The sequence below is a fragment of the Cyclopterus lumpus genome, chromosome 4 (genome assembly GCF_009769545.1).
Source record: "Cyclopterus lumpus isolate fCycLum1 chromosome 4, fCycLum1.pri, whole genome shotgun sequence".
Taxonomy (NCBI): Eukaryota; Metazoa; Chordata; class Actinopteri; order Perciformes; family Cyclopteridae; genus Cyclopterus; species Cyclopterus lumpus.
In genome coordinates this window covers 3,960,789-3,976,104 of record NC_046969.1, presented here as the reverse complement: position 1 = coordinate 3,976,104, position 15,316 = coordinate 3,960,789, and the positions used below count along the sequence as shown (strand labels likewise).

The window sequence follows — 15,316 nt, the reverse complement described above, 5'->3', positions numbered from 1 at the left end:
TGTCCAGGCGTGCTGACTTGCAGTTTGAAACAGGAGGCGTTGCAGCTGCTTCTTTGGTGACACGTCTCAAGAGTGTCAGCATGTTTTTAGAAGTCTGCGAGGTTTTGATAGAGGTCATCCTAAAAGTCCTGCTACGGTCCGTCTCATTAGATTTGTCTGTTGATGGTAAATAAGTATTTGGTCAATAATAAAAGTTCATCTTAATACTTTGTTATATACCCTTTGTTGGCAATGACAGAGGTCAAACGTTTTCTGTAAGTCTTCACAAGCTTTTCACACACTGTTGCTGGTATTTTGGCCCATTCCTCCATGCAGATCTCCTCTAGAGCAGTGATGTTTTGGGGCTGTCGCTGGGCAACACAGACTTTCAACTCCCTCCACAGATTTTCTATGGGGTTGAGATCTGGAGACTGGCTAGGCCACTCCAGGACCTTGAAATGCTTCTTACGAAGCCACTCCATCGTTGCCCGGGCGGTGTGTTTGGGATCATTGTCACGCTGAAAGACCCAGCCACGTTTCATCTTCAATGCCCTTGCTGATGGAAGGAGGTTTTTACTCAAAATCTCACGATACATGAGCCCATTCATTCTTTCCTTTACACAGATCAGTCGTCCTCGTCCCCTTGCAGAAAAACAGCCCCAAAGTATGATGTTTCCACCCCCATGTTTCACAGTAGGTATGGTGTTCTTTGGATGCATTCTGCGGCATTCTTTCTCCTCCAAACACGACGAGTTGAGTTTTTAACAAAAAGTTCTATTTTGGTTTCATCTGACCATATGACATTCTCCCAATCCTCTTCTGGATCATCCAAATGCTCCCTAGCAAACTTCAGACGGGCCTGGACATGTACTGGCTTAAGCAGGGGGACACGTCTGGCACTGCAGGATTTGAGTCCCTGGCGGCGTAGTGTGTTACTGATGTTAGCCTTTGTTACTTTGGTCCCAGGTCATTCACTAGGTCCCCCCCGTGAGGTTCTGGGATTTTTGTTCACCGTTCTTGTGATCATTTTGACCCCACGGGGTGATATTTTGTGTGGAGCCCCAGATCGAGGGAGACTATCAGTGGTCTTGTATGTCTTCCATTTTCTAATAATTGCTCCCACAGTTGATTTCTTCACACCAAGCTGCTTACCTATTGCAGATTCAGTCTTCCTAACCTGGTGCAGGTCTACAATTTAGTTTCTGGTGTCCTTTGACAGCTATTTGGTCTTGGCCATAGTGGAGTTTGGAGTGTGACTGTTTGAGGTTGTGGATAGGTGTCCTTTATACTGATAACAAGTTCAAACAGGTGCCATTAATACAGGTAACAAGTGGAGGACAGAGGAGCCTCTTAAAGAAGAAGTTACAGGTCTGTGAGAGCCAGAAATCTTGCTTGTTTGTAGTTGACTAAATACTTATTTTACCGAGGAATTTACCAATTAATTCATTAAAAATCCTACAATGTGATTTCCTGGATTCTTATCCCCCATTCTGTCTCTCATAGATGAAGTGTACCTATGATGACAAATACAGGCATCTCTCATCTTTTTAAGTGGGAGAACTTGCACAATTGGTGGCTGACTAAATACTTTTTTGCCCCACTGTGTGTATATATATATATATATATATATATATATATATATATATATATATATATATGTTACACATGTCTTTTACCTGCTTGGAGTCCATTTCGTGGATGGGCGCGTCAGAGAAGCAGTGGTGATGGAAGAGCCCCATCTTCTGGTTGAGCAGGCAGTGGACGACGTGAGCCCTGGCGTTCTGCCACTTGACGAGGCGGACCAGCTCCCGGTTCAGAGAGGCACCCAGGTCCACGGACCAGTTGTAGCTGTACAGCGTCACCTAAAGCAATGATGGTTACAGAAGGATCAGTCAGCAAAGATGAGTTCTGTCATGTAAACAGCATCACACACACATGTGTTTTAAAGGTGTGTAACCATAGACTGTACATAAGTGGACTTAGTCACGGTCACGTCTCCCATTGGTTTGTGGACTGCCATTTTGAAGCCTTGAGTTTGGCGATTTGGCCGTCGCCGACTTGTTCTTTTGCAGTGACAATGAACAGAAGTGAGGAGGAGTGACGTAGAGACACCGCACACGGCTCTGGTAGAGACCTGTCAATCCCCCTGTAGCCCCGCCCTAAAGCATACCCTGCTTTATGGTCTGTTTGACTCTAAATGGACCATACTTTACTAAATTAACATCATGCTTTATTGAAGAAGACCGTACACTGTTTACAATGTTTACTGAGGGAATAAATCAAGAGAGAAGTCCTTTTCTATAGACTTCTATACAACCAGAGCAGTCACCCCCTGGTGGTCAAATGCACTTTGGCATTGGCTCAGTGTAACATGTACCTGCTCCTTACTCATAGGGCTCTCGATCTGTGTATATTTGATAGTTTCTGTCTATTGAATACAATTCAAAGTGGCATAAACTTTTATCCTACCCGTGGCCAGGAGGCTCCAGGAACTCACTGTCACAATGTCAACACTGTATCCTCCTCACATTATGTTGATAAAGGTTAGTTTTTTTTAAATATTGAAACTAAAGTTCTGGTCAGATCTTACACAGTGCATCTTTAAAAAGGTAAGACAAGCGGTCAGAGGGCCTCTTCCACCTGGGGTTTTGCTCCATTATGGTGGACCCCACTTGGGTTCAAGGGAAGAAATCTCACACATATGTGACAAATAATGATCAGCATGTTGCCATAACGGATACAAGTGGGACTATTTTTCTTTTGATGAAGCCATTAAATAGACAAGATGAGCAGGGGAGGGACATTTAATACATTTGTCATTTGGTGTTCAGAGACCTTTTCACAGCTGAAACTATGGGGACCTTTTGTGTGCATCACAACTCCATCTTGTTCCCTGAGGGACATTCACATGTGCCAAGTCACCTTCTTGTCCTGGATGCTGATGAAGAGGAACCTCTGGCGGGGAGCCAGTCCCTCCCCGGCCTGGCTCGGACTGAACCAGTCGCTCTGCTCCAGAGACTCGAAGCGCTGGAAGCCCTTATGAGCTGGGAAGAGAGAGTGAGAGAGAGAGAGAGAGAGAGAGAGAGAGAGAGAGAGTAAGAGTTAAAGCAGTGGGAATCAGAGCACAACACCGGGGCTAGTCCTTTAACACAGACTCCCTGCCGACTTTCATCTGTTCTTAAATGGCACCGTACCGTAACTTTGTTTGGACATGCAATTCGTTTTCATTTGCTCAGCCCAAATGCACTTCATTACCCAGAATTCTCTGAGGTCTCCAAGGTGATAATTGAGTCAGAAAGCTTTACGTATTGTAACAAACAGCCATTTGTAGGAGACAGAAATGAGCTGAACATGATCAATGTTGATTCTTTAAGGTTCCTGTGTCTGTAAATAGGGGACATTATATCTCAGTAGGAAGGAAACGATGAGGTCATGTCATCCCCAGAGATGGGTCAGATTCAACAAAGGCAGCACTCCCGTCTGCTGTTTGTCTCCTGCCACAGACGGACTCTCCTGTCGTCTCAGATCCAGATCCAGCCCCCCCCCCCCACTGCAGGATATATAGAAGCCCCTGGTTCTGCCTGCCTGACCCGGCTCGTCTCTGACTTGTGCATCTGCTTTTCTACTGAGCTAAAACCCACTTGGGGCTATATGTTATTGTATTAGGACAACAGAAAGACTGCACTACAAAGTCAAATACAATATTTAATGTGTACTCATTTTCTTGTGGTTGTGTTTTAAAGAAACTCACTGGACTCTATATCCATGCGTGCATGTATTCGGGCACACTGACGCCTGCCTGTGCCGTGTACATCAGCACGGCTCTAAACTTTTTAGAGGCATAACCAGTGTAGTCCTGGCAACGGGGACGCTGGCGAAACTTAACGCCGCTCCGTCTAGGACTGTTTTTATTTGTTTTTTTTCTACCTTTTTTACAATTTAACATTCATTTAAATGATTTAAAATGTTATTTAACAGTGTAGCCATTCTTCTGACTTAATTATTCTGCAAATCTTGGATTATTCTTTATTTTGTGATTGCCGTTGGCTCCTGCTCTCCACCACTGCGATCTGATCAACTGGCGTTGGCTGGCTAGCCGACAGTCTCTTGTTGGCCGGCGGCTGCCAACGAGCCAGCCGACTCCCTGCTGGATGCTCTCCACCGCTGCCTGGACAATCCTGGACAACAAGTCTCTTGCTGGCTGGCCGACAGTCTCTTGTTGGCTGGCCGACGGTCTCTTGCTGGCTGGCCGACGGTCTCTTGCTGGCTGGCCGACGGTCTCTTGCTGGCTGGCCGACGGTCTCTTGCTGGCCGGCGGCTGCGTGCGTGCCGGCCGACATCCTGCTCCGTGCTGTTGCTCTGAGGCTGGTCGCCTCTCAGCGGTCCTGGTGCTCCGGTCCGTGGTTGGCGATTGCGTCCTCCCCGGCTGGCGTGGTTCTGCAGTGTTCCACCTCGCAGCTCCTCGGGCTCAACAGCTTCTCTGCTCCTCCGTTCGTCTCGGCCATCGGGGCGCTCGGACTCCTTCGTACACCTTTTATTACCTCCAAGATGTCGTCCTTTTATGCAGTTCTTTGGTTCCCCTATTTTAGTTTGTCTGTTCTGCTTTATTTTGTATTTGTAATTTTCTATTCCTCTATTGTGTTCATTGCCTATATGGCATTGTCTCCTTTGCCTCATGTATTTTCTGAAATGTTTACTTGTATTGATGTTATGTTTTTACCTTGCTTCTATGTAGAGCACTTTGTAAACCCTGTTTTTAAAGGTGCTATATAAATAAATGGATTATTATATTATTAGTATTACCAATTCACTTTTAGAAGCGACTTGTTTTCTTTTTTTAAATGTAGTTAAAATCTCAGGACCTCTAAATTAGGTAAGATAGAACGTTCCGGTACAGAACAAATAATTCACATTTATACACATCACCATAAGATGTGAAGTGATTCAATGTGTCGAACACACAGCTTACGGACTTTGACACATTTGTTTCTTTTTTGTCCAAATGTGGATGTCCACTAAGTCATCAAATGACTGGCATAAGTTTATTACTATTTCTATTTCTGAAACATTACTACTTTTATTATCATTATTATTCTACATCTCTTGCTGCCGTTATTATTATTATTATAGATAGATAGATAGGATAGACAGACAGGGGGAAGTTTGTTTGTAGCAGCAGCAAACGATGTTACAATATCAACCATATTCAATTCAAGAACATTAAGTGTACAGATTGTAAAGCCCTTTGAGGCAAATTTGTGATTTTGGACTATACAAAATAAAGTGTCATGCAATTGAAATGTATCTGGCGAGCGCGCCGGCCTTTAATTGGGGCAAGTGAACATAAACCTCTCCACAGTCTCCCTCCCTGTATTCACAAAGTCTTTGTTTTATCAAAAGATGTAAAGTGCCTTTGAGTTACTTTCGCTACTTGCCCGTTTGTACACTTCCAAGCTGTGTTGTTTGTTAACCAATACATACATTCAAGAAAATCCCCAAACGAAATATTAAACACCACATTTCAATCAAAGGCACAGCAATGTCAAACATCCAATCAGCGTCAATGTGTCAAGCTGAGAGGAGAACTTACGTGTGAACCTATTTAGCCCTGGGGTGCTTTCCTCCTCTGAGCTGTCTTCTGTGGGCAAACAGAGTGGCACAAACAGCAAGGCGGCATGGGCAGTGACACACAGCTCAACACAAAGCAGACACTTGAATACATACAGAAACCAAACGGTGGTGTTAAGACAGAGAACGAGGAGCGCGTGAGGAAAGCTTGCACACGCAACATTCTTCCTCTAGCTGCAGGTGAGGTTAGAACAGGTGTTAGCAACATGCTGCTGCTACAGTTCATTCAAGTCTTCACACACTGGCCTTTAGAAACATTCATCAAAAACAAGCACGGTATTGGAGATGGATTGGTTTAGTTTTCCTATAGGAGTAATTCCTTTTAATTTGTAAGTCTGAAGCCATGATATCAATCTTTGCAACAGTTATTTTATCTCACAGAACTTCTGCCTCGATTGGTCAGTCTCTTTGTGCTACCGTCTGACTTTGGGGAATCCCGACAGGCCGTTTAAAACAAGAAAGTCACACAAACAAACGAACTAAGCGAGTGAGGCGGGGGTGGACCAGAAACTCCTCCGGTTCTGGTTTTGTTAATGGAGTCTAACGGCTTCGATCAAAACCCAGAATACGGTTTTGGTTTGGAGCGGGGAGCAGTCACAAACATGCCTCCAGCAACTCTGGGGAGGCCGTGCTATTTGTGTGTGTGTGTGTGTGCGCGTGTGTGTGTGTGTGTGAGAGAGCTTCATGTCACCCATGCATACTGCCTCCACTAACCAATAGTTAGAAGAAGAGCTTGTGATGAGCTTACAGGCCACAATCTTTCAGAGGCATCTCTATATTTAAATGTTTGTATCCACAGTCAGAACTAAATCTTGTTACAGCCCAAATGAGCATCTCTTTACTCCTCCATTTGCTCGGTTTTGTCTGTGAGGTTTCATGAACACCTGTTCTGAATTCCCTTACCTGGCTCTGTGCTGCAGTGCCACTGATGGAAGTTGCGGCCAATGAGAATGAAGCTCCTCGTGGCGTCTGGAGGCTGGCTGAGGTTGTGGGCGAGAGGGAACGGGACAAATATGTCTCCAGATGCAGGGCAGCTAAAAGACACAGGGACAGACATTATTAAGATCTGTGTAAGAATGTGTATGAATGAAGAGGCGGCGGGCGAAGACACTCAGTCTCCCTTCTGTCTCCTGATGTGAGATGTTCTTTTCCCTTCTGCGATGCCCTTTGGAGTACTGTAAACAGACCACCAGTAGGGGTCACTAGGAACCTGATCCCTCACTGGCCTCCCAGCGGGCGAGCGCTTGTGTATGATCCAACAACAAGGTGGAGGAACTACTGACAACAAGCGGGCATAGAACCCTTTTTGAGTGTAACCTAAACTAATCAGTAACTGTTTATGAATTCATTATGGACTGGAATAGTCATTAGTATTTCCATAGTGTTGTCTTTCCCATCAATCAAAAGATACACTTTATGGTTTCCACTATAGATGAGCGTACTAAATATCTTGTAATCAAGCTTAGTTAGAGTGTTTGATTTCCATTAAAACCACATTTATTGTTAGTTTAGAGGATATTTCCATTTAGTTTCATCTTCAATCTCATTATACCAAAGATAAAAGTGATAGTCTTTGCAAGGCATCCTTCCGCTCATCTCACAGCAGCAGTCACGACTCACGTTGTCTTTTCGAAGGCCTTCACTGTCGTGTCGCTGGCCAGAGCACTGACCAAACTGACCATCTCTGCCAAGATGGACGGCAGCAGGAAGTGCGAAGCCATTTCCGCCGTGCACTGCTGAATGGAGGGGCAGCCTGTTATGAGGCAGCCAAGAGAGAGAAAGACACTTCAGCTGGCTGAATATAAACCCTCTCATTGTCAGAGGATGCGGTTCTTTGCCCCTGTGTGGCAGAAAATACGAGACTCAAATAAGACTTACCAAGTTTAGCCATGAAAGTGATCCACGGCTGGCAGGTGAGCTGGTAGACGGGGTGCAGAGTGCCCACGTCTCCCTCCTCCAGCTGAGACACCTGCCTCCTACACAGCCACACACACACAGACAGATAGAGCATCAGGGCTGTTTGTACAGGAGTGGCGCTCTACGTGGCTCTAAAGGCTCGTTGGTTGCTCTCAATGACAGCTGCTGGGATTTATGGCTTTCATAAATCAATTTTAGGACCCATGTGTTCTGCTACAGCTTTCAGATCTGCTGTATACTTGACATCTCCTGCTCTTCCTTTTAAGAAGAATGTCACCCCCCCCACAGCTCTGTTTTTGGTCTCCACCACCTTCTGTGGGAGATACCTGTCTCTAAATGCTCCACGATGTTCACCAGCTAATCTCTAAATGTGTCTGTCTGCAGTCTGGTGACTGGAGATGTAGTGTGTCAATTAAACATGTACACTGCCCCGCCCACTCAGAGACTTGGAGGTCAAAGTAGGAAAGACCTCTTTCATCTTTCAATAATACAAAAATATATTTTTTTACATGGCTTTTGACTTTTTGTGGTCAAATCTTTGGTAATAATTCAATGCAGTTAACCCCACCTCTGGGCCTGCTCCAGCTCCACAGCCATGGCTTTCTCCTGGCTCCACTGCTGCTTCACGATCTCCGTCTTGTGTCTCCGTCGTGTTACTCGGCCCTCCTCTCCCTTTTCCTGCACGATGTCGTCGGTTGTCTTCGGGCTCCCAAGCTCAGAGGAATCTGGCTTACTCTGCGAGGAACCAGAAGGAACACCTTAAAGGCCCATTACAGTAAACAAGGCTCAGTCTGAGGCCCTAAGGTGCTGCACTGGCCCATATGCAGTAATAGGTTATCGGCTGATGATTCAGGTGGTCTATTTAAAGACCTTCTATGACATATGACAATAAGCTTTAGCAGCAGTGCGTTTGCTCTGAATGTCTTTGACTGTCCCCGGGCGCACAGCAGCATCTGGGGGGGTGGGGGGGGGGGATTTATCACTCGTGGCCCCTAGCAGCTGGAGGGGGTCGGGTTAAGAGTAGTGAGTGAGGACTCAGCAGAAAGTCAGTGGCAGTATAAAACTATAAAAGGTGTTTTGAGAAAGTTTGAGTCAGCACAACCAGGAGAGTAATGCAGAATGGGAGATGAGCCATGGACAGACACAGAGCTGCAATACTATGAGCAAGTAGGTGCCTTCAGTTCATTACGACAGTCACCAAATGCAAATAACTCATAGTTTAACTATATGATATTAACCCAGTTATACATTGTGATGAATGCTAATGTAGTGATCAGGCAAACACAGATGGAAGCCTTCAACCTTTGGAGGAACTGACCAGTATGTCCCAGAAGCTGCGGCGGGTGCTCTTGCTGGTGGGTGTGGTGGACTCGGGTGTGCTGGTCCCCGTGATGGGGGCGCTCCCTACAGCCTGGGTTAAGGTGATGGGGGAGGGGCTGGTCTTAAAAACCCGCGAGCCACTGCGCTGCCTGGGGCCGTCCTTCACTTCTTTCACCTCAGCCAGAGGAGTCGCCAGTCCTGAAGACAAACAAGTCACTTTTATATCTAAGAGACAACGAATGTTTATTATTTTGATATAGAACACATAATCAAGCAGCTAAAGACAATCGTTAGCTTGTAGCGAGTTGGTAAAACTGGGGGCCTTCACTGATGTGTTGATGAGTTCAAAGTTTGAAGAAAAGGTTTGAACAACAACTAAACGTGGTCTCAGGTCAGACTCGGGTCGCTTTGATGAGTAAAGCTGTGGGTTTGTTTCATTTCAAAAACTATTTTTAAAGACTTTCTTTACAGAAATCTCGCCCCGGTTGACCTTTGCCAACAAATATTCTAATCCATTCGTACCCGAGGCCGCCCAGAAGAGCAGAGGAGACTCGACACTTGCGGATGTGGAGAGTTAAACTTCCAATTCACATATCTCTTCGGGGACAAACTGATGTCAATGTGTGGCAGCGTTACATGGCAGAGTTAGAGTGCCCACGCCCTGCAATTGGGTTACACTTGACGAGCAGGTCGAGCAAACAGATGACCTCACCTTTGGCCTCTTCTCTCTGAGCTTTGCTCGCCGGGCAGAGCGCCCCCACGCAGAGAGGGTTGGGCAAGACTCTCAGCTCCATGACGACGTCACAGAGAGCGTGGCGCAGCGCCCCCTGCAGTTTGTCGCTCAGCTGCAAGGGGCTGACGTTGCCCTGCTCCCAGATGTCAAACCGCACATACAGCTGTGGCTCTGTGAGAACACAAGCAGACACAATCCTGTTGACTTGGCACATAATGAAGGGGGATCGGCAGCAAGGTTTATGGGAAATGTGGTCTTAATAGTGGGTCAGTAGCCCAGAGGCTCTCCACCGTGGTAAAACTCGTCTATTTCAACATCCTATGATTGGAGGGGGCTGATGTACGGGCTGATAATAAAACTATAATACGGCTCATGTTTAGGGGGACGTTGTCCATAAGGACTGAGAAACGAGAGTGAACATCCTTCATGTGAACTGGCACCAATGCAAACATTGTGTTCCTGCTTTCAGTCCTCTGTTACTTCCTTTCTTCAAAACCTTCCATTAAAGCATTCAAGAGCACATCTGGGGGAATATACTATGAATGTGACCGGGATGTTTTAATTAAATCAAACAAACCTTTTAAGTGTGGCTCTATTCTTTTATGCCCAAAACCAAAACAGCTGGAGTCTAATTTGACACTTCTCTCCTGTTGCAACACCAACAACCGAGCACGACTTGAGAAACACAATCATATTAATAAGCCCCCCAAAACCATGCTTTAAATCTGATTTATGGCCCTGCGTCAGTGAGAAATCTCGCCTCCAGGAACAGAAATCTCTTCATATCACAGAGCGGTTTCATTTACCAGGAAGATTTACTCGCTCAATTTAAGGAGGCATTTAATATTCAGACTTTAAATGTAATAGCCGGACTGTTACCCCGTAACGTAGCTTGACGTTTATGACTGCAATTAATCCATTTTCAAATTAGTGCAGTTTATACAATAAATTGACTCCCGGGACTCGCCGTAAACTTGTAAGATAATCAAACTGTAATTCTAAAGGGGGACTGCACTGATGACACCCATCACATTCACTAGTCCTGGCTAGCCCGACTCTGTTGTGTGGACTTGTGAGAGTTTTGCCAAGTCGGAGACTAGAAGCCTGAGGATGTGAATGCACGGCTTAAACATGGACATTTGACCACGCCACCTGGTCTTAAAAGGGTACTTTGCATGTTTTGAAGTGGGGTTGCATGAGGTTCTTATCCACAGCCATTTCATACAGTAGATGGTTGACCATTTTTGTTTGAAATTGTCATAATTAGCATTTCAATTCTTGCATTAATGGGAAAAAGGGTGTTTTGTAAGGTCACATTGACCTTTGACCACAAATTTGTGGCTCAAGAAATTGCTCTGAACCCAGGTTTTTCCAACGGAGTCTGGTGGCTTTGGTGATAACCCCGCCGCTTATCAAACCCTGCTGGAAATACAGAGACCTGTGATCAGATGTTACTATCCAGATACAGTTCTCGTGTTAATACCAGGTGAAAATCCAAAGCCTGTATCACAAACTGGAGACGATGTGGCTGTTTACCTGGCAGTAAGGGTTAGTAAGGGATTTTTGGAGTTTAGCCCACGCTAGGAACTAAAAGTCAATTGATATAAACTCCACTGGTCAAACACCAATATGTTCTACCTCCATGGGTCATTTGGAGTGCTCATTTTAACCTGTGTGCTAGGATTGTGTGGTTCTGCTTCCCGTCTCTCTGCCAGCTCTCAAATAAAGGCAAAAAGAGATATTTGAAAAACTGGAATGACCGCCTTGCACTTTGCCTCCACCAAACAGTCCTGTTGCAGTTTACATCCACGCCTGTCCAAAATGTCATTTTATCCTGTTAGATACTTGTGAACAATTGTCATAATTGACATTTGGACAGAAACCAATGATGATGCCAATTTCCTGTCCATCCCACATAGGTCCAAGCACCGGACGTGGGGTGACAGAGCCTTCTCCATATCTGCCCCCTCCCTCTGGAACTCTCTCCCCAAACTCATCCGAGACTGCACTGATCTTTCCTTATTCAAATCGCAAATCAAAACCCACCTGTTCAGAACTGCTTTTAATGTGTGATTGTTTGTTTTCTTTTGTTTTCTTTCTTATCAGGGTCCGAGCGACTCAAAGTCCCTATTTATTTGTTTTACCTGTATTTTAGCTATTCTTATTTATTTATGTTTAGCTTTTAGGATGTTTTAATTATGTGAAGTGTCTTTGAGTATTATGAAAAGCGGTATATAAATTAAATGCATTATTATTATTATTATTATTATTATTATTAAACGTGTTTTGTGAGGTCACAGAGACCTTTGATCTGTTCAGTTTTCAGCTCTCCCTTCAATAACCACGTCGATCTTTGTCCCTGTAGTCACCAACAGTTCTCAGTGGGATTTGAAACTGCGCTCCCATCACTACAGCTGGTGAACATCTGGAAAACAGAACGGACGAACTGCTGACTCAACAGATCACACGCAGACTTCAGCAGATCCGCTGCCCGGTGCTTCATTAAGAAACCCGACTCTCAGATACCACCCGACCCCCGTGTCGCTGAGCTACCTGGGAGAACGAGGGGAGGGATCTGCTTCTAAATGAACAAAAGGTCAATGTCCCAGTGTTAAAGGAAACATGCAGTCCTGAGTTCAAGACAACATTCTGGAAAGAGTCTCGTTCATGATGACGCGTTGACGGATAAACGGGGTAGCGAGCGGGACCTGGTGCTACCCGATAGTCACATTTCATAACAGGACTTCTTCCCAGATTGAGCAAAAGGTTAATAACAAGTTTTAAACCAGCAGTTCAGTGTTGCGTTCACCTATACCTGAGAGGATGTCAACGGAGTGGGCTTTACCCACGGCGGTCAGCTCATCGAAATGGTCTGGATGGAGGGGGATCGTGCAGTTCTCTGACCTCTGCAGGGCAGCACAGTCCTGAGCCGGAACCTGAAGGGGACGGCCGCGGGCGTCCACGAATGAGAGGGCGATGCAGGCGATACCTGAAAGAGCAGAGGACTTTGTTCAAACAACACATCTAGAACAAACTAGTGCAGAACCTTACAGACTGAAACCTAGTCGGCCCAAATCAGTTATGCAAACAGCCTCGACAGGGAAGCAATATTCATTTAGCCTCGGGGTCATCTCTATAACAGGAAAATATAATACTTGGTTATAATTGCCATGGTGTCACCTTATCCTTTGTTTTGCCCCAGCAGCATATATTAAATATGAGCACTGTAACAGCGTAATTGGAAGTCTTCCATTTCCTTTTCGACGCTTCAGTTCCTCCTGCAACTCTGCTTGTGTGAGTCGGTTCTGGGTATTTGTGCACACAATGAGTCAGCTGCACCATGCATGCAACCGCTGGATGTCTTGGAGAGACAGGAGACACATCCGCAATTGTTGACACTAGTTTAACAATAATCATGTTTTTTTTACTATGAACAGCAAAATGTCCGCATCATTTATCCATTCACAATGAGAGGGAAGCTGTCCTGTTACACCAATAAACACACCAGAGCAGCGAGCCGGCTCCTCTTCACTGATGCTCAGGAGATGATACCAATGAGCTCTAGAGCCCTCCTGTCCCATACCAGTTTGTAATGTTTGCAGGATGCTGCAGAATAAATATGACATAATGCTTCTGCACATGCTCAGTGATGTGGTGGTTATTCTTCCAGCACTAACGTAACGCGGTTCACCTCAAGTTAGCAACAGGGTTGCACTCTGACTGGTCTTGGGTCTCGAGACCACTTTTTGAAAGACTCGGTCTGGTCTTAGGAATCAACCGTTTTAACTCAGGATTTTATTTTTAAGACCACAACCGCAGTGCATGGACTTTTGCATTGTCTGATCTGTAAACATATATATGATATATATGTAAACATCATTCCTCTCTCGGTCTGAGGCAGTCTGAACTACAACACTGGTCAACAGTGCACGTGAGTTCACATTATCCATAAAACACGCCCACTAAGAGGTGCGCAGTAGTAGAGGAGACTTTCTGAATCCTTCCCAAAGACATCACTTTCTTCCAATCAATACCAACAAGAAATGACATTTGTGCTTAATGTAAAAAACCCGTTGCCATGATTTTTACCTGAAGACATGACGAGCAGTGCTCGACAGCCACAACAGGGACGCCGGCGTTGTGAGTCTGTATGCAAGTACACGACAAAACGTGATCCTGGAGACAGCGACTGTAGCAGGAAGTCAGTCAGTCAGTCAGTCCTTGTGACAGCACCACAAGTGTTATGACCACATCCATGCAGGATGTGGTCATAACATTTTTCATGTGTGCTCAAAATGAAGGCCGAGTTGGTAAATTGGTGTGGGCCAGGAGAAGGAGAGTAAGAGGCCCCCCTCTGGTCAAAGATGGTCTCTCCACAACCACGTTCTGCTTCTCATAGCCGACATTTATTTAATTCTTTGATCTTCTCCACTTCCTACCCCCCCTACTTTCAGCCCCCTTGCTCGGACCACACCCGTCTTCGATCTCTCTCTTCATTTTGATCTCAACGACACGCCTGTAAAGTTTCCAGACTTGCGCAGTTGTTAACGCTACTGGGTGGACAGACAGACGTATAAACACCCGTCAAGGTACTCAAACCTCCTCTGTGGTACTTCCTTCTACAGTAGGGGTCTCCGGGGCCACATTTTATCACAATGACTCACGAGGTGAAAACAACACCGGCGAGGCTGTCGCGGCTGGTGATTAGCTGACAGGAAGAGGTTATCGTTACTTTACACGCTGGGTAGGGATCAGGTAGCATCACTTTGTTCCACAGCTGCTTAAACAAATGAGACAGTCAGAGCTCCTCTGCACAGCAATTAAAAAGCAGTTAGGCAGCTAAGTGCAGGAGCCCTCGGTGTTTAGAGTCGACAGGCACAGAGAAGTAATTTTAAAGAGACTTAAAGGTGAGGATCAAAAACCAAACTGTTTTTTAACACAAATGGAAAAACACTGGAATCTGTATATCCAACATTGTTCCAAGTGTTGGAAAAATAATGTAAAATAAAAGACTCAGATGAGTCCATCGTGGCGTCCTCGTGTTGCTGAGGAGCTCAGAATGTAATGTTTTTTTACAGGATCTGATTACTTCAAAAGGTTTATTTTGGCCAACATGTAGAATAAGATGTTTTTGATGACAATTTTAAGCTTCAGGTTCAAGGACCGTCCACAAAGTGAAAATCTGGTGATGAAGATGGTGTTTAGAGCTTCTGACTGTGATGAACGGTGTACTATTGGTGTACGATTGTTTCAAGAAAATGGGGTTCAGGGGGTTTAGTGGTGAGCTGTTTGTTTGTTAATTCTATTCTAAGCAGTAACAACACCTAAATATGCGCCCAACTGACTGTTGAGCAGGAGGAAATGATTGATTACCATGACAGTATGACTCACAATAGACACAGTCAGACTCCTCTTAATACGTATTGACTACACTCAGAGTAAACAACTGTGTGATTGTATACAGCTGCTTCCGCCGGGCCACCCAGGACAGCGTGTTCCACAATGAGAAATGTAGCGGCGTGATGATGAGCCAAATGTTAAGTTGAAATGGCAATGAGCGGTAGCAGATTAGTAATTGTAAATGAGGGGTTTTAATTCGGTAAACTCGTCATGTACATCATTAATTAGTTGCCCTTTTGGTGAGAGCTGTTGAAGGATGGCGTGTATTCTCTCTGCACAGCGACGTTTTCACACTGTTGAGGGAAACAGAGCGAGTTCCAGCAGCAGCTGACTGAATAC

The 15,316-nt window shown here is 45.2% G+C and overlaps 1 protein-coding gene across 8 annotated transcripts in view; it reads right to left on the bottom strand.

Moving 5' to 3' along the window:
* The window catches only part of szt2 (SZT2 subunit of KICSTOR complex), a 90,126-nt gene that overhangs the window by 26,919 nt on the left and 47,891 nt on the right, over window positions 1–15,316 (bottom strand). For 6 of the 8 annotated variants that reach the window (XM_034530851.1, XM_034530857.1, XM_034530859.1 and 3 more), the window contains 10 exons: window positions 12,393–12,566; window positions 9,557–9,748; window positions 8,843–9,042; window positions 8,093–8,259; window positions 7,486–7,583; window positions 7,228–7,360; window positions 6,511–6,641; window positions 5,570–5,617; window positions 2,902–3,023; window positions 1,656–1,841 (listed from right to left, as the gene is read on the bottom strand). In XM_034530851.1, the coding sequence (XP_034386742.1) occupies window positions 1,656–1,841; window positions 2,902–3,023; window positions 5,570–5,617; window positions 6,511–6,641; window positions 7,228–7,360; window positions 7,486–7,583; window positions 8,093–8,259; window positions 8,843–9,042; window positions 9,557–9,748; window positions 12,393–12,566 (1,451 nt within the window). The remainder of the gene's footprint in view (window positions 1–1,655; window positions 1,842–2,901; window positions 3,024–5,569; window positions 5,618–6,510; window positions 6,642–7,227; window positions 7,361–7,485; window positions 7,584–8,092; window positions 8,260–8,842; window positions 9,043–9,556; window positions 9,749–12,392; window positions 12,567–15,316) is intronic. The other 2 variants (XM_034530852.1, XM_034530854.1) reach the window with 2 other exon arrangements.